Here is an 18,272-nt window from a genome sequence, read left to right on the forward strand (position 1 = left end):
CCCAAAACCAAGGAAAAGAAATCCCCCAAGAATGGGGCAGGCCTGAGGCCGAGACCGGGTCGGGCCTACCCGTCTGGTGATGAGACGCGGAGCGGCGATGGCCCCGCAACCCGCGGGCCTCGTGGACAGTGCCTGGCAGGGGGTGGGAACGGGGCCCCCTTGGTCGCACTATCTCAGCGCGGGGGGAAACAGGAGGGGGTTGCTGATGCTCGGGGTATAGAGGATCTTTATTATCCCTGGTGTGCGTCTCCACCTCGGCCAGGTCGCGCTGCCGGCCTCCCTCGGGCGTGCAGCTCCTGGCACCGACGCGAGCACCCCCTCGTCCGACTCTCTTCAGCTTCTCCAGCCACTGCAGGCTTCGGGCTCCAGACTTCTTTCGTTCTCGTTTGCGACTCTCTCTCGTTCTCGTTTGCGACTCTGCTCTGACTGACGAACACCGTCCTTTTTTCCCCCCGTAACTTCGCCTTTGACCCCCTCCCTTTGACCTTTCACCTCGCTCCCCATTGGCCCGAGAAAAAGTGGGCGTGAAGGCTTTTTGATCCACAAATTTGCATATATCGATCGCCCTGGGGGCGGGGCCAATTCGCCCCTCGCTCACCGATTGGACGGCAAAAAGTGGGCGTGTGTCGTTTTTGATCCGTTTTTGAAGCACAAAATCCGTGATTTTGTACACGCTGTTCAACGTGCGCTCTGCACGAGTCCAACACCGGCACCCACAGCGGGGCAAGAACGGCGGCGATGCTACGGCCGCGAGGCATGACGGGAAGGTCGTGGCGGTTGTGGTGAAGCGGTGGTTGTGGTTGGTGGTTGATGTTGTGGTTGTGATCATGGCGGTTGGTCCAAAATAAAGATAGTAAAAGAAAAACGGCTATCCTAAAGAGTCGCAGCACGTATAAATGACATGTATTCCCACTAGACAACGGGTTTGGGCCTAACTACACATGCACTTACCGAGATACCTCACCTAAGGGACCTGAATGGTGGTTTGCGAATTTGGTAACCACAACAATATATATATATATATATATATATATATATATATATATATATATATATATATATATATATATATATATATATATATATATATATAGATATATATATATATATATATATATATATATATATATATATATATATATATATATATATATATATATGTGTGTGTGTGTGTGTGTGTGTGTGTGTGTGTGTGTGTGTGTGTGTGTGTGTGTGTGTGTGTGTGTGTGTGTGTGTGTATAGACATATGGATGTATACGTATATACATATTATATAGTGTGTATATATATATATATATATATATATATATATATATATATATATATATATGTATATATACATATACATATACATATACATATATATTGTCGCGGATTCGCGCCCGCCGGTGTGCGAACGGCCACGTAACTCGAATCGCGGCACGTCGCCCACCGGACGGACAATCCAGTTGTGACCCTCTCGGACTAACGCCGGGAACCAGTCATGGGTGGACCTTTCGGTCTCACCGCGATCGAGCCAATCGGCCCCCGCGTGGGATAGGGTTGCTCACCAAATTCGACCTACCTAAGTACCCACACGGAGGGTAGACCGGGCGATCGCACCTCGCCGCAGGTCGACTTCGGACACGGGCCACTTAAGCGACCCGTTCCGTACTATCGGGATAACCGAGCGGTGTTATTCGTCGACCTCGACGGTTCGATTAATTATCGGGCGTCTTAACCCACGACCAACCCTTTACGTGAAGCAAGATGAGGATTCAATGAAAGAAATGACGAAGCGAAGCGGGAAAACAGTTCAATAATAAGCACATTTATTTCGCGATGAACAGAAAGCACACATATACAATTCCACCAAAAGCACATGGAAAAGAAGAAGACAAAAAGCAAATGCGACAATGCAGATCTAATACCGACTACGCGAGCACACGGCAACAATTATACAATTTTACTTCACAGACGGCGCCGACAACACACATTCCCAAAGCAAAAGAAAAGAGAACCACCCTCCAGGATGAGGGGGTAGGCGGGCCTGGGGCCGAGACCGTGTCGGGCCTACCCGTCTGATGATGAGACGCGGAGCAGCGGTGGTGCCTCAACTCCGCGGGCCTCGCGGACAGTGTCTGGTAGGGGGTGGGAAGGGGGCCCCCTTTTGTCGCACTATCTCAGCGCGGGGGGAAACAGGAGGGGGTTGCTGATGCTCGGGGAAAGAAGAATTTCAGAAGAATCTCGGGTCCCGCGACGAGCGTCTCCACCACGACCTCGGTCGCGCCGCCGGCCTTTCCCTCCGCAGTTCCTCGAATCCGACGCGAGCACCCCCTCAACCGCCTTCGCCGCCGCCGCCTCTCCACAGCTCCGTCCTCTTCACTCCGACTCCGCGAACTCCCAACTGCGAACTGCCACTTCAACTCAACTCTTCCTCCGCTTCCAACTCAACTCTTCCTCCTGCGAACTGAAATGCTTCGACTGACGAACGCGGCCCCTTATATCCCCCGTGGTCTCACTCCTTCATCTTTGACCCTCTGCCTCCGACCTTTCACCTCGCTCCCCATTGGCCCGAGGAAAAGTGGGCGTGAATGCTTTTTGATCCATGAATTTGCATATAGCGACCGCCCTCCAACGCCCTGGAGGCGGGGCCAAACCGCCCCTCGCTCACCGATTGGACGGAACAAAAGTGGGCGTGAGTCGTTTTTGATCCGTTTTTCTGCGGAAAGTCCGCGATGCTTTTGAACATGCTGCTCGGTGCACGCTCTACACGAGTCCAGCATCGGTGCCCACGAGTGGCGCGAGATGACGGTGATGCGATGGTGGCGAGTTGTGACGGTAAAGGTCGTGGCGGTTGTGGTGAAGCGGCGTTGTGGTTGGTGGTTGTTGTTGTGATGGCTGTTGAGACGTGGTTGGTGGTGGTAATAATGGCGGTTGGTCCAAAATAAAGATAGTAAAAGAAAAACGGCTATCCTAAAGAGTCGCAGCCCTCATGAATGACATTTATTCCCTCTAGACAACGGGTTTGGGCCTAACTACACATATACTTACCGAGATATCTCACCTAAGGGACCTGAATGGTGGTTTGCGAATTTGGTCAACCACAACAATATAATACATATGGATGTATATATATATATATATATATATATATATATATATATATATATATATATATATATATGTATGCATGTATGCATGCATGTATGTATGCATGTATGTATGTATGCATGTATATATGTAAGTATGCATGTATGTATGCATGTATGTATGCATGTAATTATGTATGTATGTATGTATGTATGTATGTATGTATGCATGGTATTGGCTTATTGGCTGGAGTGGTGGGCTTGGGATCTGAGGGTCCTGAGTTCAAATCCTGCTTGGCTGTTGAATTAATACCAGATGGGGTTGACTTAGCCTGACATCCTTCCGAGGTTGGCAAAATGAGTACCAGCTTGCTGCTAACCTGTGTTGGAGTGGTGACCCGTTCAGGATTGTGCCCAATAGCTGAGGAGACTGCTTAAGCAGTACCGATACTCTGCACAGAGTATGGTCCTGATGGATGGATTCATATATGCCTTGTGCTTCTACTGCTAATGATGTTACAAGCACCATTAATACTTTTTTATGATTGCATTAACATGTCTGTACCATATTGATCACATCTCACAAACTAGAACGGGCACTCATAGAGCGCATACCTTCACCGCCACTATTTTTTTTGTTCTTGGTATGGGTGTGGGGAACTGGTTTCATATGAATGGTCTTATGACACAAACCACATATCTAAAATGTCATGACCCCCCCCCCGACTTTCGGGGGCTACGGACTAAACAACAATCAACTCACGTTGTTTTGGCAAGTCTTCACTCGCAAGCTCGGTGAATACAACGTTTCAACAAGAGAAGGTAATCTCGTTTGATGCTGGTTTCATGCAAATCGAATAAGAATTGACTGGGTTATGCCGAAAACCGCATATTTTTCAAGGGCGTGACCCCCCCCCCCGACATTTTACCCCAACCGGTGACATGTGTCATGACGTCATTGTGTCACAAGATTGGGCATTAAATTTTGAACATTTTGGTGCTGGGTTCATGTAAAGCGGACAAGAATTGACCGCGTTATGACAAAAACCGCATATTTTTCAAGGTCGTGACCCCCCTGACCTTTGACCCCTAACCGGTAACAAGAGTATGGGCGTCATTGTGTCATATTGCATATCATAAGATGAGGCGTTGAATTCTGAACATTTTGGCATTAGTTGCATGCAAATTGAATAAAAATTGACCGTGTTATCGTAAAAAGACGATTTTGACCTTTTTGTGACCTTGACCTTGACCTTTGACCCGAACGATCCCAAAATCTAATCGAATGCTTCCTGGCTAATAACCAATCATCCCACCAAATTTCATGCAATTCGGTTTAATACTCTTGAGTTATACGAATCACAAGATTACAAATAAATAAATGAATAAATAAATAAATACACGCCGACCAAAACATAACCTTTCGCAGAATGCGAAGGTAATAAAAACTGAAGAATTATAATGAAATTCAAGAAACACCCACTCCCTTAGGGAGCAGCCTGGGGAGGAGTTTCGGGAGGGACAGTGGGGGAGGTGGAGTAAATATATATATCTAATGCCATTGCTAATAATCCCTCTTGTCTGCAGCAGGAGGCAGTAAACAACTTGCACTGTAGCATGTGTACAGGCAAGGATTGTAAGTCACCTCTCCCCCTCCCCCTCGTGACCTGACCCTGGGTACTCCCAACACAAATGCAATTCATTTTATTATTCTCCAACATGAACACAAACAGCATGGATAAACATTTTTAAAGGTGCCTTTAGTGGCTGGGGATGGATACATTTGCTCCATTATATATAGATTTATGGAAAGCACATGGCTGGCAGGATAGCCGACAGGTATGTGTACTCGCCTATTAGCTATCGAGCCTGGGTTTGAATCTCGACCCAGATATAAACGGTCACCCTGGTGTTTGACAGCAAGGCCATCAGAATGATGTTAGCTCGGAAGACCAGTCTGCCAGCACTGGTTGCTGGTGGGAAGTAAAGATCCCACAGTGTCTTGTGCAATTCTTGAACAAATTTCATTTTCCTTTTACCTTCAGTGAAACATCAGGCTTGACTAGCCTGTTGGTGAAAGACTTGGGCCAAAAACGTTCACTGCCTTACACCACAAGAAGATGAGAACAATTTGAGCCATTAATGAAATAGTAGTAGTCATAGTAGTTGTCATAGTAGTAGTTGTAGTAGCTTTCGGGAAAACACGAAGACATTGATTGCAAAAATTTCTGCATGAACCCAAACTTAACCTCATCACCCCATACCCCAGCACCTTCTCCTTGCCCCCAAATCAATATTTATCCTGTGAATCTCAGCTTTTATAGTTAGTTTTTTTTTTTCCTATTTTTTCTATAGAATCTGATATGTTCCATTTCTCAGGTAAATGTATTGCTTATTACCTTTTTCAATTAAAATTTTCCATTAAATTAATTTTTGTGAATAATGTCACATTTTACAATGTGAAGCTCCTTATATATTCTCATCCCCCTTTAGGATTGCTGAATTATTGAAGAGTTGCATTGCCTCTTGCCTGGCGTTGGCTTAATGGCTAGCGTGGTGGGCTTGGGATCCTATGATCCTGAATTCAAATCCCACTCGGATGTTGAATTAATACCAGGTGGGGTTGACTCTGCCTGTCATCCTTCCGAGGTTGGCAAAATGAGTGCCATCTTGCTGGTATCCTGTGTTGGAGTGGCGACCTGTCCAGGATTGTGCCCAATAGCCAAGGAGACTGCTTAGGCAGCACCAACGCTCTGCACTGAGTATAGTCCCATTGGATGGATGGATTGTCTCTCAAAATGTTATCAGGAAAGAAAGCATCCTTTAGCCTATTGCACAACATGAGCATATAGCCTTTTTCTTTTTAGTCACAGGTCTACAAGAACTCCACGTGGTTGTTGTTGTTGCTGTTTTTGTTCTTGTTAGGGATCGATTTTTGAAATGTGCACCCATTGGTCAGAGAGCCGCTGGACCCCACCCACAATTGTCACTCGACTCCAGCCACCATGGCACCAGACAAAATAATATGGCCACCGTCTTGGTTTTCCGGTGGGCCTAACATATCAGGCCAGTAGGCCTCTGCCGATTATATACTGCCCGGGTTTGTTGCATCAGATTTCCATTGGCTTTGTTTGGGTTGAGTGTTACTCACGATGAGGTACCACAAAAAAAAAGTCAGTAATTAATTTTGTGCTAGTTTGTGACCAGTGTGGTCATTCTTTTTTTTTTAGAAGGAAAACTAAAGTCCCACTTGAAAAGAAAATAATTACGAAATATGATCATTATTTATTATTTCCACAAATTAGCATCATAAAGCAGTAATTGCAACTTTTGCAGAATTTCCCTTTACCTTCAATGAAGGCAGTCAAGTATTGCAATCGTGGGATTTTGATTGGTTGAGAGATATCACATGCTTAACACTGCCAAATACCACCCTTCCCTACCTTCAATGATTCACCTCTCTTCAGGACTGGTCTCCCATATCTACTGCCCCTGATGTTAACTCAACCTGGGAATTCTCCAGGATAAACCTGCTTTATCTCATGCACAGATGCATCCCATCTAGTCATCAATTATCCTACCCTTCTTCTCACCAATGGTACATTGAATCCTGTGGTGAGGTCGTTTCTCTGAAACAACATGCCTTCTCTTTCTCGAAGGCAAATCCGACCGAAGGCAATCTCAGTGCATTCCAAAAAGTCCGCACCAAGTGTGTGACAACTCTTTAGCAGAGCCAGAAAATAACATCTGTCTAACATCAAGAATGAACTTTCAAACTTGTCACTTTCCTCTATAACCTGGTGGCACCTTGGAAAGTCTGTCACTGGTGTACGCTCCCCTTCCGTCCCTTCACTCTCTTCAAATGGCACCAGAGCTGACTGCTCGTGAGAAGACTGAATGCCTCAATTGTGTGTTTGATTCCAAATCATGTGTCCCCAACCCCCAACACCCCTCACTCTCAGTACCCATCCTTCCCCATCATACCCAACTGCTCCTGGACTCTGTATTTTGCACCTGAGAAGGCGGAGAAGGGTATTTTAACCCTCGACTCTGACTCAGCTACTGGACCAGACAACATCAGCTCACGTGTCCTAAAAACCCACTCTGCTGCTCTTGCGCATCCTTTATCTGCCATTTTCAACCTGTCATTTGCACTGGGTCATCTTCCGTCTGCTCAGAAATCCAGCAACATCACTGCACTACATAAAGAGGTGCAAAATCTGATCCCCTCAACTGCAGACCGATCAACTTACTTACAATCATCAGTAAGGTCATGGAATCCATCATCACAGTTGACTTGAAATCCCTACTTTCCTCCAACAACCTCATCTCAGATCACCAATTTGGTTTCAGACCAAGTCACTCCACATTGGACACATTGCTTATACTCACCCAACAATGGATAGATGCCCTCAATGTCAGACATGAGATCAGGGCATACTCTTTCTGGACAAATGTTGTGCTTTTGATACAGTCTGGCATCCTGGCTTACTCTCCAAGCTCTCTGCCTATGTAATCCAAGGCCAACTCCACACATGGCTTACTGACTTCCTCTCCTCTCATAGCCAACTGTGGCACTCAACGGAATCCTTTAATCTCCTCTCCATATCAAGGCTGGAGTGCCCTGAGGCAGTGTTCTGGGCCCAGTCCTATTCCTGATCTTCATCAATGATCTCTCTGACTCTCTGGAAAATCCTCTTTATCTATTTGCTGAGGACTCCACTCACTGCCATGACATCCCTTATCCTTCAGACAGGTAGGTTGCAGCCCCCTTCCCTCTCTTCAGACCTTGAAAAAAAAAAATCACAACCTGGTCAAAAACTTAGAATATGTGTTTCAATCCTGAGAAATCCATCAAATAATCCCTCCTATTAAATTTCTCAACAATACTGAGGAATTTCAGTCATTGAAACTCCTGGGTCTCATGATCAGCCACGATCTTTCTTGGGCAAACCACATTTCGAAGTTGGCCTCCAAAGCCAGCCACCAACTGGCCATCCTCTGTCATTCTAAGTCCTTTACTGGCACACCTGATATCCTATCCACCTACAAGGGCTTCATCCGCAACTTGATGGAGTACTGCTCTCCTCTTTGGGCTGGCTCCCCTGCCTCACATCATGACGCTGTGGAAACCAAGGCTTTCAAGATAATTGGAATCTTCCGCGATGAAGCTGAGTCTATCGATTTAGCACTTCATCATGGACAGGTTGTTAGTCTGTGTCTTCTACAGCCTCCTTTCTCGTCTTGCACCCTCTGTTCTTTCCATGCTTTGACACCCCCCCCCCCCAGGTTTCTACAGGACTCACACGTTCCACCAACAACCCTTTTCAGGTGAAACTGCCTAAATGAAGGATCTCTGCTCATTTGTTCTGGTTTTTTTCCCACTTGTGGAAGTTGATTCCACATCCTCTTCAATCTTATTCCTCCCTCCAGGTCTTCAAGATGGCTGTTCACCACCATCTCAGATCATCCCCAACACAAAACAATGACTTTTTTTCGACCTTTGTCAACCCCACTCAAATCCTTCCTCCTTCCAATTTTCCATTTTCCCTCCTTGGAGTTTCCTTCTGTATCTATCTTGTCCACCCCATGCATCCTCTTTGTGTAACTTGTCCACCCCACGCATGCGTGTTTTGATTCCTGTTTACCTCCACCACCGAAGTGGATGGAGGTTATGTTTTCACCCCTGTCTTTATGTTTGTTTGTTTGTTTGTTACTTGCAAAATGAAGATTTTTCAAGTATATTGGTCAGTTGATTTTGTTATTGTGTCTGTCTGTATGTCTGTTTGTCAATCGCCTGCAGGTCACAATTCTAAACCAATCGTCATGAAACTTTACCAAGTTGTAGAGTTAGTCTCAACTGAGAAGCCTATTTATTTTGAGGTCAAAGGTCATCTTGAGGTCAATTTTCTAAAATCGTCATTTTTCATCTGATTGACTTGAAAGTTGAACAGGATTTGCATATTGCGTCACTGAATTGGGATACCAACTATTTGAAGTCAAAAGGTCAAAGGTCAAACTTCTAAAATCATCAATTTTTATCTGAGAAATCAAAAATTTTCATTCTATTAACTTGGAAATTAAACAGCAATTGCATCGTCCGTCACTGAATTAAGAAAACAACTATTTTTGAAGTCAAGAGGTCAAAGGTCAACTCAAGGTCAAGCTTCGAAAATCATTAATTTCAATCTGAAAAATAATCAATTTTCATCTGATTGACCTGAGCTTTGATTAAGATTGTCAATTTTATTTGATTGTCAATGAAATGGAAAATTTGATGTATCCATGGCAAATTTTGAGAATTGGGGTTGGGGGGGGGGTGAATTTTTCAAGCATCATGCTCTGCATGACGTCTTTTTATTGTTTCTTTGTGAACAGGATTTCTGAAAAAGTTGTGGACGGATTCAAATGAAACTTGGTGGGGGGGGGGGTTGGTGAGGTGACAAGAACAGGCCGATTAAATTTTAGTTAAGGTCCGAATCCAGATGCGGCCTATGAGTGGGATACAAAATGTAAACTAATCAGCCTGGCGGAGGTATGCACTCTACCGAGTGGCCATTCTAGTTTTGGCTGTTACGTCCTGATTGATTCAGTATACCCGCTCTTCCACAAGCCTCGACTGCATTTACAAAATAAACTAGAGGGGGAGCACTCGGTAGAGTGCAAAACCTTCGCCGCCAATACTGCTAGGTCACTCAAGTGAACCTGATATCCTATTCATTCAATTTGACGTCAACAGTGCTCACAGAGTTATAGTTTGCAACTTTCCCTTTTACTTTTAACTTTTACATACTCAATTCATTCATCATAACTAGATTCCTTGAGACAGAAATTGATTTTACGTGGGTATATCCACCTGAAGTTCCAAAATTAGTCGCAATTATAATTTTGGCATGTTTTTTTTTTATTGGAAATCACTTATAACATGTAGAAATGCAAAAAAAAATCGAAATTTTGTTGAAAAAAATTTGCAATTTTTTTTTCTCTAACAATTTTTTTTTTTGGGGGGGGGGGGGGGTTGGAAATCACTTAAAACATGTAGAAATGCAAAAAAAAAGAAATCGAAATTTTGTTGAAAAAAAGTTCCAAAATTTTTTTTTGGGGGGGGGGGGTTGGAAATTGCTTAAAACATGTAGAAATGCAAAAAAAAAAAAAAAATTCAAATAATTTTTCAAATGGGCCGCCATCGCAGCCATATTTGATTTTGGACCAAGTCCAAAATCTAATGGCATGATCCTTGGACCAGACCTAACCCCCCACCAAGTTTTGTCGAAATCCGTCGAGGAGTTTTTCCGTAATACTGTTCACAAACAAACAAACAAACAAACAAGCAGACAAACAAACAGAAAGGGGTGAAAACAGTAACCTCCATCCATCTTCGATGGCGGAGGTTAAAAATTTCCCAAGTTGCATTCAATGTTGCATTGTAATTTAATTCTTCACCCCAATTAATATAAATGCATTACTTTACCCTCTTACTCTCCCTTACAGACCTTTTTTGATCATCCATTAACCTTTCCAAACAAAACCCTCTTGCAGGTTACCATGTTTCCTCCCCTCATCTCTCTCCTCTTCTCCTTTTAATTTATTGCCATGCTTATTGTTTTGAACTCATGCCCCACTATCAGTTGATGCCCTCCAACACCTCGATCTTCCATGAGCCTCAAACTTGTAAAGGTAAAAACAATACTGAGTTCATGGTATGTTCTTTTCCATACAAGGATGTGAAGCAAAAACATTGAGAAGGTATTTTTTCTAACTTTGAGTTAAGTTTCCAGTTTAACGTGCAAGGTAAAATCAAGTTTGGCCAGAGGACCAAAGCATCATGCAATTCTGGTGGACCATGCAATGACATCTCATTGGTTTATTGATTAAAATTTCATTGACGACAATTTTATATTAGAACAGCAATTTGGAAATTCCCATATCATTTTTTCACTTGACAGGTGTTGCAGTTGGACTTCAAAGATAATGAACTAACCTCGCTCGTTGGAGATGGTTTGCACGAGCTGAAAGTTTTCCACTGGCTCCTGGCTCAAATTGTGTTTCTCCATTGCTTTCTGGATAACAACCGCAGTCTTGTCCTGGCTTGTAAGCTGTATAGAAACAGCACAGAGAGGAATATTAACAAAATTATGTTTCCACATGCACCATATTACAGAAGAAACTCTTCATTTTGCTTTATTGACTTATTCTTATATTAAGATTCCTTTATTAAGTGATCATTGGATTAAAAGGTCACGAGGTAACCACCCTTAGGTAAGCACACATTGCTCACATAGCACACAGCACAATGAACATCTTGAGCCACAGAGTACTCTCTACCTCATGCACACCTCACCCCACCTCAATACTATCAGCATTTCAAGGTGATGTATGTATGTATATATATATATATATATATATATATATATATATATATATATATATATATATATATATATATATATATGCTAGAAGCCACATGAACCCATTGGGTTCCCTTTCTGACAGCGGTTGATGAAAAAAATCATTTCAAAAAAAAAAAAATAGATAGCTCCAGCGAAGTATACGGATGAGGTTGTTTGCATTGAACAAATACTCCCGAAGAGCACTTGAATGAATCGGGAATTGATTTTTTTATTTTTTATTTTAGATTCCCGATTTGAATGAAACTTGATACTGCACACCGCAGGCGAATGCTGAGTAAGGTGGCCCTAAAATTTTTGTGCTATCATGTACTGTTTTGGCTGTATTTCGGGAACATATATATATATATATATATATATATATATATATATATATATATATATATATATATATATATATATATATATATATAAAAATATATCTATAAGATGAGAGTTTTAGTAATATATAGATATATATATCCATATGCTCCTCTCATGATCTTATCGCTGAAGAAAGCTGCATAAAGCAATTGTGATAGACTACTCAAGGTGAGCCCTTTGCTGTTTCAAACCCTTCCCAGAGTTCCTCCATAGTTATAAAGACATTCATAAATCGTACACACATGAGAATCTCAATGCGACAAACCCATTCAGTTGCCGGACCAGTTTCATCGCTTGTTGGAGAATCATCAGCGACAGCGCAGACAGAAACATGCACCACTGAGGCTCCCAAGCATGTACCACATGTAAACAATGAGGAGTTAACTTTTCAGGAATTATATCCTAATGAGTGTCAGCATAAGTTTTTGTAAACCACAATTAACATCGACCAAAATCATGCATGTAGTTAAATTCCGTCACCATTTATCCTCGTGTTTGTCTCATTCTCCCATTGATGTTTCATCTTCAAATCATCCCCATTGTACTTTCAGAAATAAATGACACCCAATAATGCCTGTTTCACATGTGTTACCATGAAGCCTTGAACGTGGGTTCACGTGTGCTACCTTGCACAACCGGGACATCATCAGCGCTTGCTTAAGACTTGAACAGCAAGTGTTGGGAGTGCTGGCTATATTTGGCCACAACAACGCCTCATGCACTGGAGATTGAAGGAAATACAGCTAGGATCCCCAGCCAGCGAAATGGAACTCTCGTCTCTCTCTGAGACACGCAGCCAGGCCATCAAAGCTCTCCTTTCCTCTCCACTTGTATTGGATTCACAGCCCAGGACTCCCACAGCTCAGAGCACCCACTTATCGGCTAAATCCCTCTAGACAGAGGGAGCGCACAGCCATCGGTGCAGTTAAGGAAAGCCAAGGGTGGGACCAGATTGTGAGAGGTGCCCGAAAGCATGCCTGCATCACGCCCTTAGCACTTCAGAAAAGACACACACCACACATGCTCTGTCTGTCTCTTTCATCGTGTGTCCCCAAATGGGTCCGCCTGTTATAATATTTGTGCTAAGAATAACTGAGATACTGTTACAGCCAGTTATCTCTGTCTTGTTACTGCATTTCATCTCCCGTGTCTCCATCCCAGTAATTATATATTAAATATGTTTGTTATTAAATGAGTTGCTGTGTATTTTAAGGGGTAGTTCTGTCTCCAGCATAAGTAAATTACCCTCGTTAATCGAACCGCGTGCGTCAAAATGGCTGTGTGGTGAAATTAGTAAAACACCCACATCATAGTGGGTTATACACACATGCCCATTCACCTCCGCTTGACATCTTGAAAGATAATTATTCTCTTGGGGGATGATTATATTAAAAGGAGCCATCCATGCATCAGGGTTCCATCCATTGGTGGATAGTTTGCCAAACTCCACCAACAAGGTCTATACTACAGCTGCCATATTGGTGCTTTTTCCTTCAGTGTAAAATGGCAGAGAGGCATCACCTTGTGAAGATAGGCCTCAGCGATCAGGACAGCATTCTGTTGTTTATACACCGCCCAAATAATTATGTGGCATTCTCTCAAGCATCGCTTGTACCCTAGAGATTACGCAGGTCCTTGCTATTACTTCTGACTATTTTCTCTTTTAATTGTGTTCGATAGGTGATTGTGACAAGTTTCTGTGAAGTTGGTGATAGCATAATAGGGGAGCGGAAAGCTTTAAATATTCCACTGTTCTGATGTGGGAATGACCATTTGCTTTTATGGGCAGGAGGAGGGTGAGGAATGGTGAGGGGGGGGGGAGTAAAGATGGGATACATTTGGAAAGCAGAAGCTGAGGCATTGGAGGGGAGGGGTTGAAGATCTTCAGTGAGGAGGGGGGAAGTTGAGGAGTTGTGGTGGAGGGTGGGTGGGAGGGGTTTGAAGGCTTGAAAGGGGGAGGAGAGTTGTCAGAATTGCATGTGTAAGTTTACTCACAGTAAAAATGTAGTTGGTCACAGGTGTGTGTGTGTGTGTGTGTGTGTGTGTGTGTGTGTGTGTGTGTGTGTGTGTGTGTGTGTGTGTGTGTGTGTGTGTGTGTGTGATTGCCCCCTTTCCCCCCAAAAAAGTGCTGCTGGCCAGGCATCCTTTCTTGCATTATATCCAAATATTACTTGTTAGCCATTCTCAATTTAGAGTCACGGAATCATGTGCCATATTAGCACTTGCTGTGATAGTCCTGACCAAAGGGGGCATATGCCACACATCCACCCTGTTTATGGATTAATTGCACATTTAACAAGGTTTCTGAAAGGCTTCGAAACCTTTCACGCTGATTACCACTATCGCTATGTGATTGCAGTCATGTTCTCGGCCACATTTCTTAAACAGAGATTTTTTTCCCCCATGTCACACAACAAAACCACACCGATGCATTGCTGAATGTGAATCTTTGAAACAAAAGAGCATAATTATAAATTGGTGCTAACACTAAACGAAAAAAAAAACAATTACCTTGTATCATCCCCATCCACAATTACAACTTGTATCATTCACAATCATCTTGTATCATCCACAATTACCTCTTCTGAACTAACTGTATACTATTTGATTACGTTTGAGATCTTTTATTTGACCCACCAACAGACTGCGGTAGAGATTTCCATCACTGCCAGTTTCCAAGCTGACTCTGATTATACATGAATCATCAGTCTGTTGGTTGTACACAGGTCGAGGAACAGCTGAACATGAGACAGAGCGCTGATGAATTCTGCAAAGGTACATCACATCAGTGTGTTCGATTCCTTACGCCATATAAATGTCTCCTTTACAGATTATATACAGTACAGTAAAATAAACATTATAAGGAACACTTGTAAAAATTAATTTCCCAACAATATATGGCACTTTTGGTAGACAATACTATTTTAACGAATCCATTTCAACTCGATATAATGAACTACGAAATGTGGACAATTTTTTTGTTCAAATAAAAATTATGTAAAACTCTCAATTACGGCCATTTTCTGAAGTGTTGTTAAGGTCAAACAATATATGTATAGACCATAAGAAATGTTGAATCAAGATAAAATTGAAGTGATTTAAAACTTGTGGGTGATGTCACTGCTCCTGAATGCTGAAGGAGGAGGGATATATTTATTTAATTGGTTGTTTATTTATCTACGAGAGAGAGAGAGAGAGAGAGAGAGAGAGAGAGAGAGAGAGAGAGAGAGAGAGAGAGAGAGAGAGAGAGAGAGAGAGAGAGAGAGAGAGAGAGAGAGAGAGAGAGAGAGAGAGAGAGAGAGAGAGAGAGAGAGAGAGAGAGAGAGAGAGAGAAAAAAAAAAGAACGAACGAGAGAGAGTTACCAGGTAAGTCTTTGGATTTTTGATGCAATGCCGAACCCATGGAACATATTATGTGTTTGATAGATGAAAATCTCACTGTATTGCGACTGCTTTGTACGTCCATGACGGGAAAAGTTATCGCGAGCACATTTGTCAATGACTCAAGAAATTGTGATTAAAAAGTAGAAAACTGTCGCCAAAAAGGCTGTCATTGCATTCCATGATCACCTGTTTGATGGTAAGTTGAAGGATGACCTAGGAGAGGACATTGAAGAAGAAGAGGAAGAAGGTGGAGTAAAGGCAGCGGAAGCTCCAAAAGTAAGATCATTTGAGTGAAGGGATGTGAGTGAAGAGTCATCAGGAGGCTGCACATGTGAAAGCATCACATTATATCAATGTTCGGTGTCTCGAGACAAAAGGAATGGAGTACATTGATTGCGCTATAACAAATGATAGAAAACAGCCTGAACCAAACAACAGCAAAGTGAAACACAAAGCAAATTCAAAAAACAAACAAGAGTGAGAATTCCTCTGCAATACATGTCCCCTGCAAGTTGCAATGAATGTTTGGGAGATAAAAAAAAAATTGTTTGCTTTAACGCACACTCGAGCCGATACTGGAACTAAAATGAAGAAGAAGAAACTCTAACCCATCATGTTTCATTCGTTTCTAAAGGTTTTGCCTATTTCATATTAAAAATAACCCGATGAACATACATGAAGTAAAAACATGAGTATGGCTTATGTTCACATATTATACATCGTGGTTATATACGTGGGATCATTCCAATCGCAGTGGGCCATTGATTAACACCCAGGCCTAAGGCTTGAGGCCTGCCGATCTGTGCTGCTTCATGCAATGGCAGCGCATGACTTTGTTGTTGTGCAGTCAGGCCAGCTGTCCAGCCAATGGGTGCAAAGCAATGGGTTGGAGTGAGGCCACCTGAACACTGACTAATTGATATATATTTAATAATTACTAAATATTTCATTTATGAGACCATGAGGACAAATCCACCATCAACCCACTGAGTGTCTTATAATTAAATATTCACTAAACAAAGTGACGAGTCATTTTTACCCTCTCCTTGGAAAGGGTATTGCATTTGGGTCCGTTTGTTTGTCTGTCGCTCTGTCTGCCTGTTTGGCCACACAGACCTTTAGTGTTATTCTCCGCAACCGCTTGTCAGATTGAGAGAAAATTTTCACCATTGGTGCGACTACTCATGTAGAATGTTTTATTGAATTTATGACATCATAGGTCATGTGGTATGGCAGCCATGTTGGAAAAATGGGGAAAAATTGTACCTCTCTGTCACTGAAACTGCACCAAGGGAAAAAAATGAAACTTGGCACATGACAAGTTCTCCTCATGAGGAATAAGTGTGATTTTTATGACATCATTGGTGCATTCGTTATGACGTCATAAATGCACGTGTAGAAAATTACATCTGATCAGTATGAAAAATTTTGAGGGTCATATAGGGATAAAATGGTCCAGAGAAAAAAGTTGATGATGTCATCGATCACATGATTCCACAGCCATAATATATATATATATATATATATATATATATATATATATATATATATATATATATATATATATATATATATATGCACACATATATATGTTTTTTAAACGTTCAAAAATCTTCTCTGAAGTAGCTGAACAGATCGAGGCAAAACTTTACACGTATGACCACCTATCCATGAGGAACAAAAGGTTCACGCATATGATGATGTCATTGGTCATATGGTTTAGTCGCCAGATTGGATTTACTCTAAAACCAATTTAAAAAAATCTTTTTCTCCAGAAAGGCTGGACAGATCAAGGAGAATCTTCACACAAATGTTCCCTGAGCCTTCAGGGTACCAGGGTATTCATGAATAATTAAAAGTCTGGCAGCCATATTGGATTGAGCAAAATCTTTAAAAAAAAAAAAACTATTTCTCTTGAAATGCTTAATCAATCGACATGAAACTTTACAATTATGATCAAGTAATGATGGGGAATATATGTTTTAAATTTCAACCTGATCAGATATATGGTCTCGCAGGCAGAATGATTTAATCTTTTTATCTGGGTTTTTTATTTATTTGTTTATTTATTTATTTGAACGAGGCTCACTTGGCTGTGCCGAGATGGGTTTGAGGGTAGAGGAGTAGCAGCTGAAATGTGGATTCTATCCAGGTTCCTCCTGATGACTTCATCTTTGCTTTTTGCTTGTTTGGGTTCCTTCTGATTTCTCCAATGCAGGACTGTACCTATTTAGTCTTCCATTTGACTGGAATTAAATTTACTTTCATCCCATTCTAAATTCAATTGAATAATAATAAATGCCATGGGTCAGGGTCAGGTGTCCAATCAAAGCGGAACATCTTGGTACCCGGTCATCACTGAAAGCAGTTATAAAATGGCAGTTCTAGTTATGTCTCTTATTAATTGCATAACACACTAGTATACAAACGCCACATAAAACAAGTTTTGCCGAGGTTCTGCAATCTCTGATTGTTCTTTTTCTTCTTGTTAATGATATTATTTTAAGTCACAAATGCAAAACGGAACTGGAGAGCATCACAGAATGCAAAACTTGACCATGTACGCTTTATACTTGAACTGATCTTGACGAAAAAAACAGCAAACGAGAACGGCACTCAGTAGCATGCATACCTCCACCAGGGTGAACATTTCACATTTTGGAGCCCTCTGATAGGCCGGATCTGCATCTAGACTTTAACCAAAATCTAATTAGCTTGATCATCTCACCTACCCAACTTATCCACCAAGTTTTGTCCAAATCCATCCATAACTGTTTGGGCCAAAAACGATATATAGCACGATATTTCAATCTCTCAATGGTGAAGAATGACAAAAAAATTATAGTATCCAGATCTAGATGTGGATCTTCACCAAAATTTGAATTTGTCCTTGTCACACACCCAACTTGTCCACAAATTTTCGTCTGAATCCATTCATGACTGTTTGAGATATCTTGCTGACAGACAGCCAAACAGAATGGGGCGAAAACAACCTCCATCCACCTTTGGTGGCAGAGGTAAAAACATTTCCTTGCCTTGTGACATA

General features: G+C 42.1%; 1 protein-coding gene across 2 annotated transcripts in view; it reads right to left on the minus strand.

Moving 5' to 3' along the window:
- LOC147026198 (ral guanine nucleotide dissociation stimulator-like 1) overlaps positions 1 to 18,272 on the minus strand; it is a 59,070-nt gene that overhangs the window by 2,623 nt on the left and 38,175 nt on the right. For both annotated transcript variants that reach the window (XM_085881352.1, XM_085881353.1), the window contains 3 exons: positions 15,413 to 15,549; positions 14,480 to 14,609; positions 11,053 to 11,167 (listed from right to left, as the gene is read on the minus strand). In XM_085881352.1, coding sequence (XP_085737478.1) covers positions 11,053 to 11,167; positions 14,480 to 14,609; positions 15,413 to 15,549 — 382 coding nt within the window. The remainder of the gene's footprint in view (positions 1 to 11,052; positions 11,168 to 14,479; positions 14,610 to 15,412; positions 15,550 to 18,272) is intronic.

Source organism: Eptatretus burgeri, chromosome 5 (assembly GCF_056783735.1).
Source record: "Eptatretus burgeri isolate ZD-2024b chromosome 5, Ebu_testis_v1, whole genome shotgun sequence".
Lineage (NCBI taxonomy): Eukaryota > Metazoa > Chordata > Myxini > Myxiniformes > Myxinidae > Eptatretus > Eptatretus burgeri.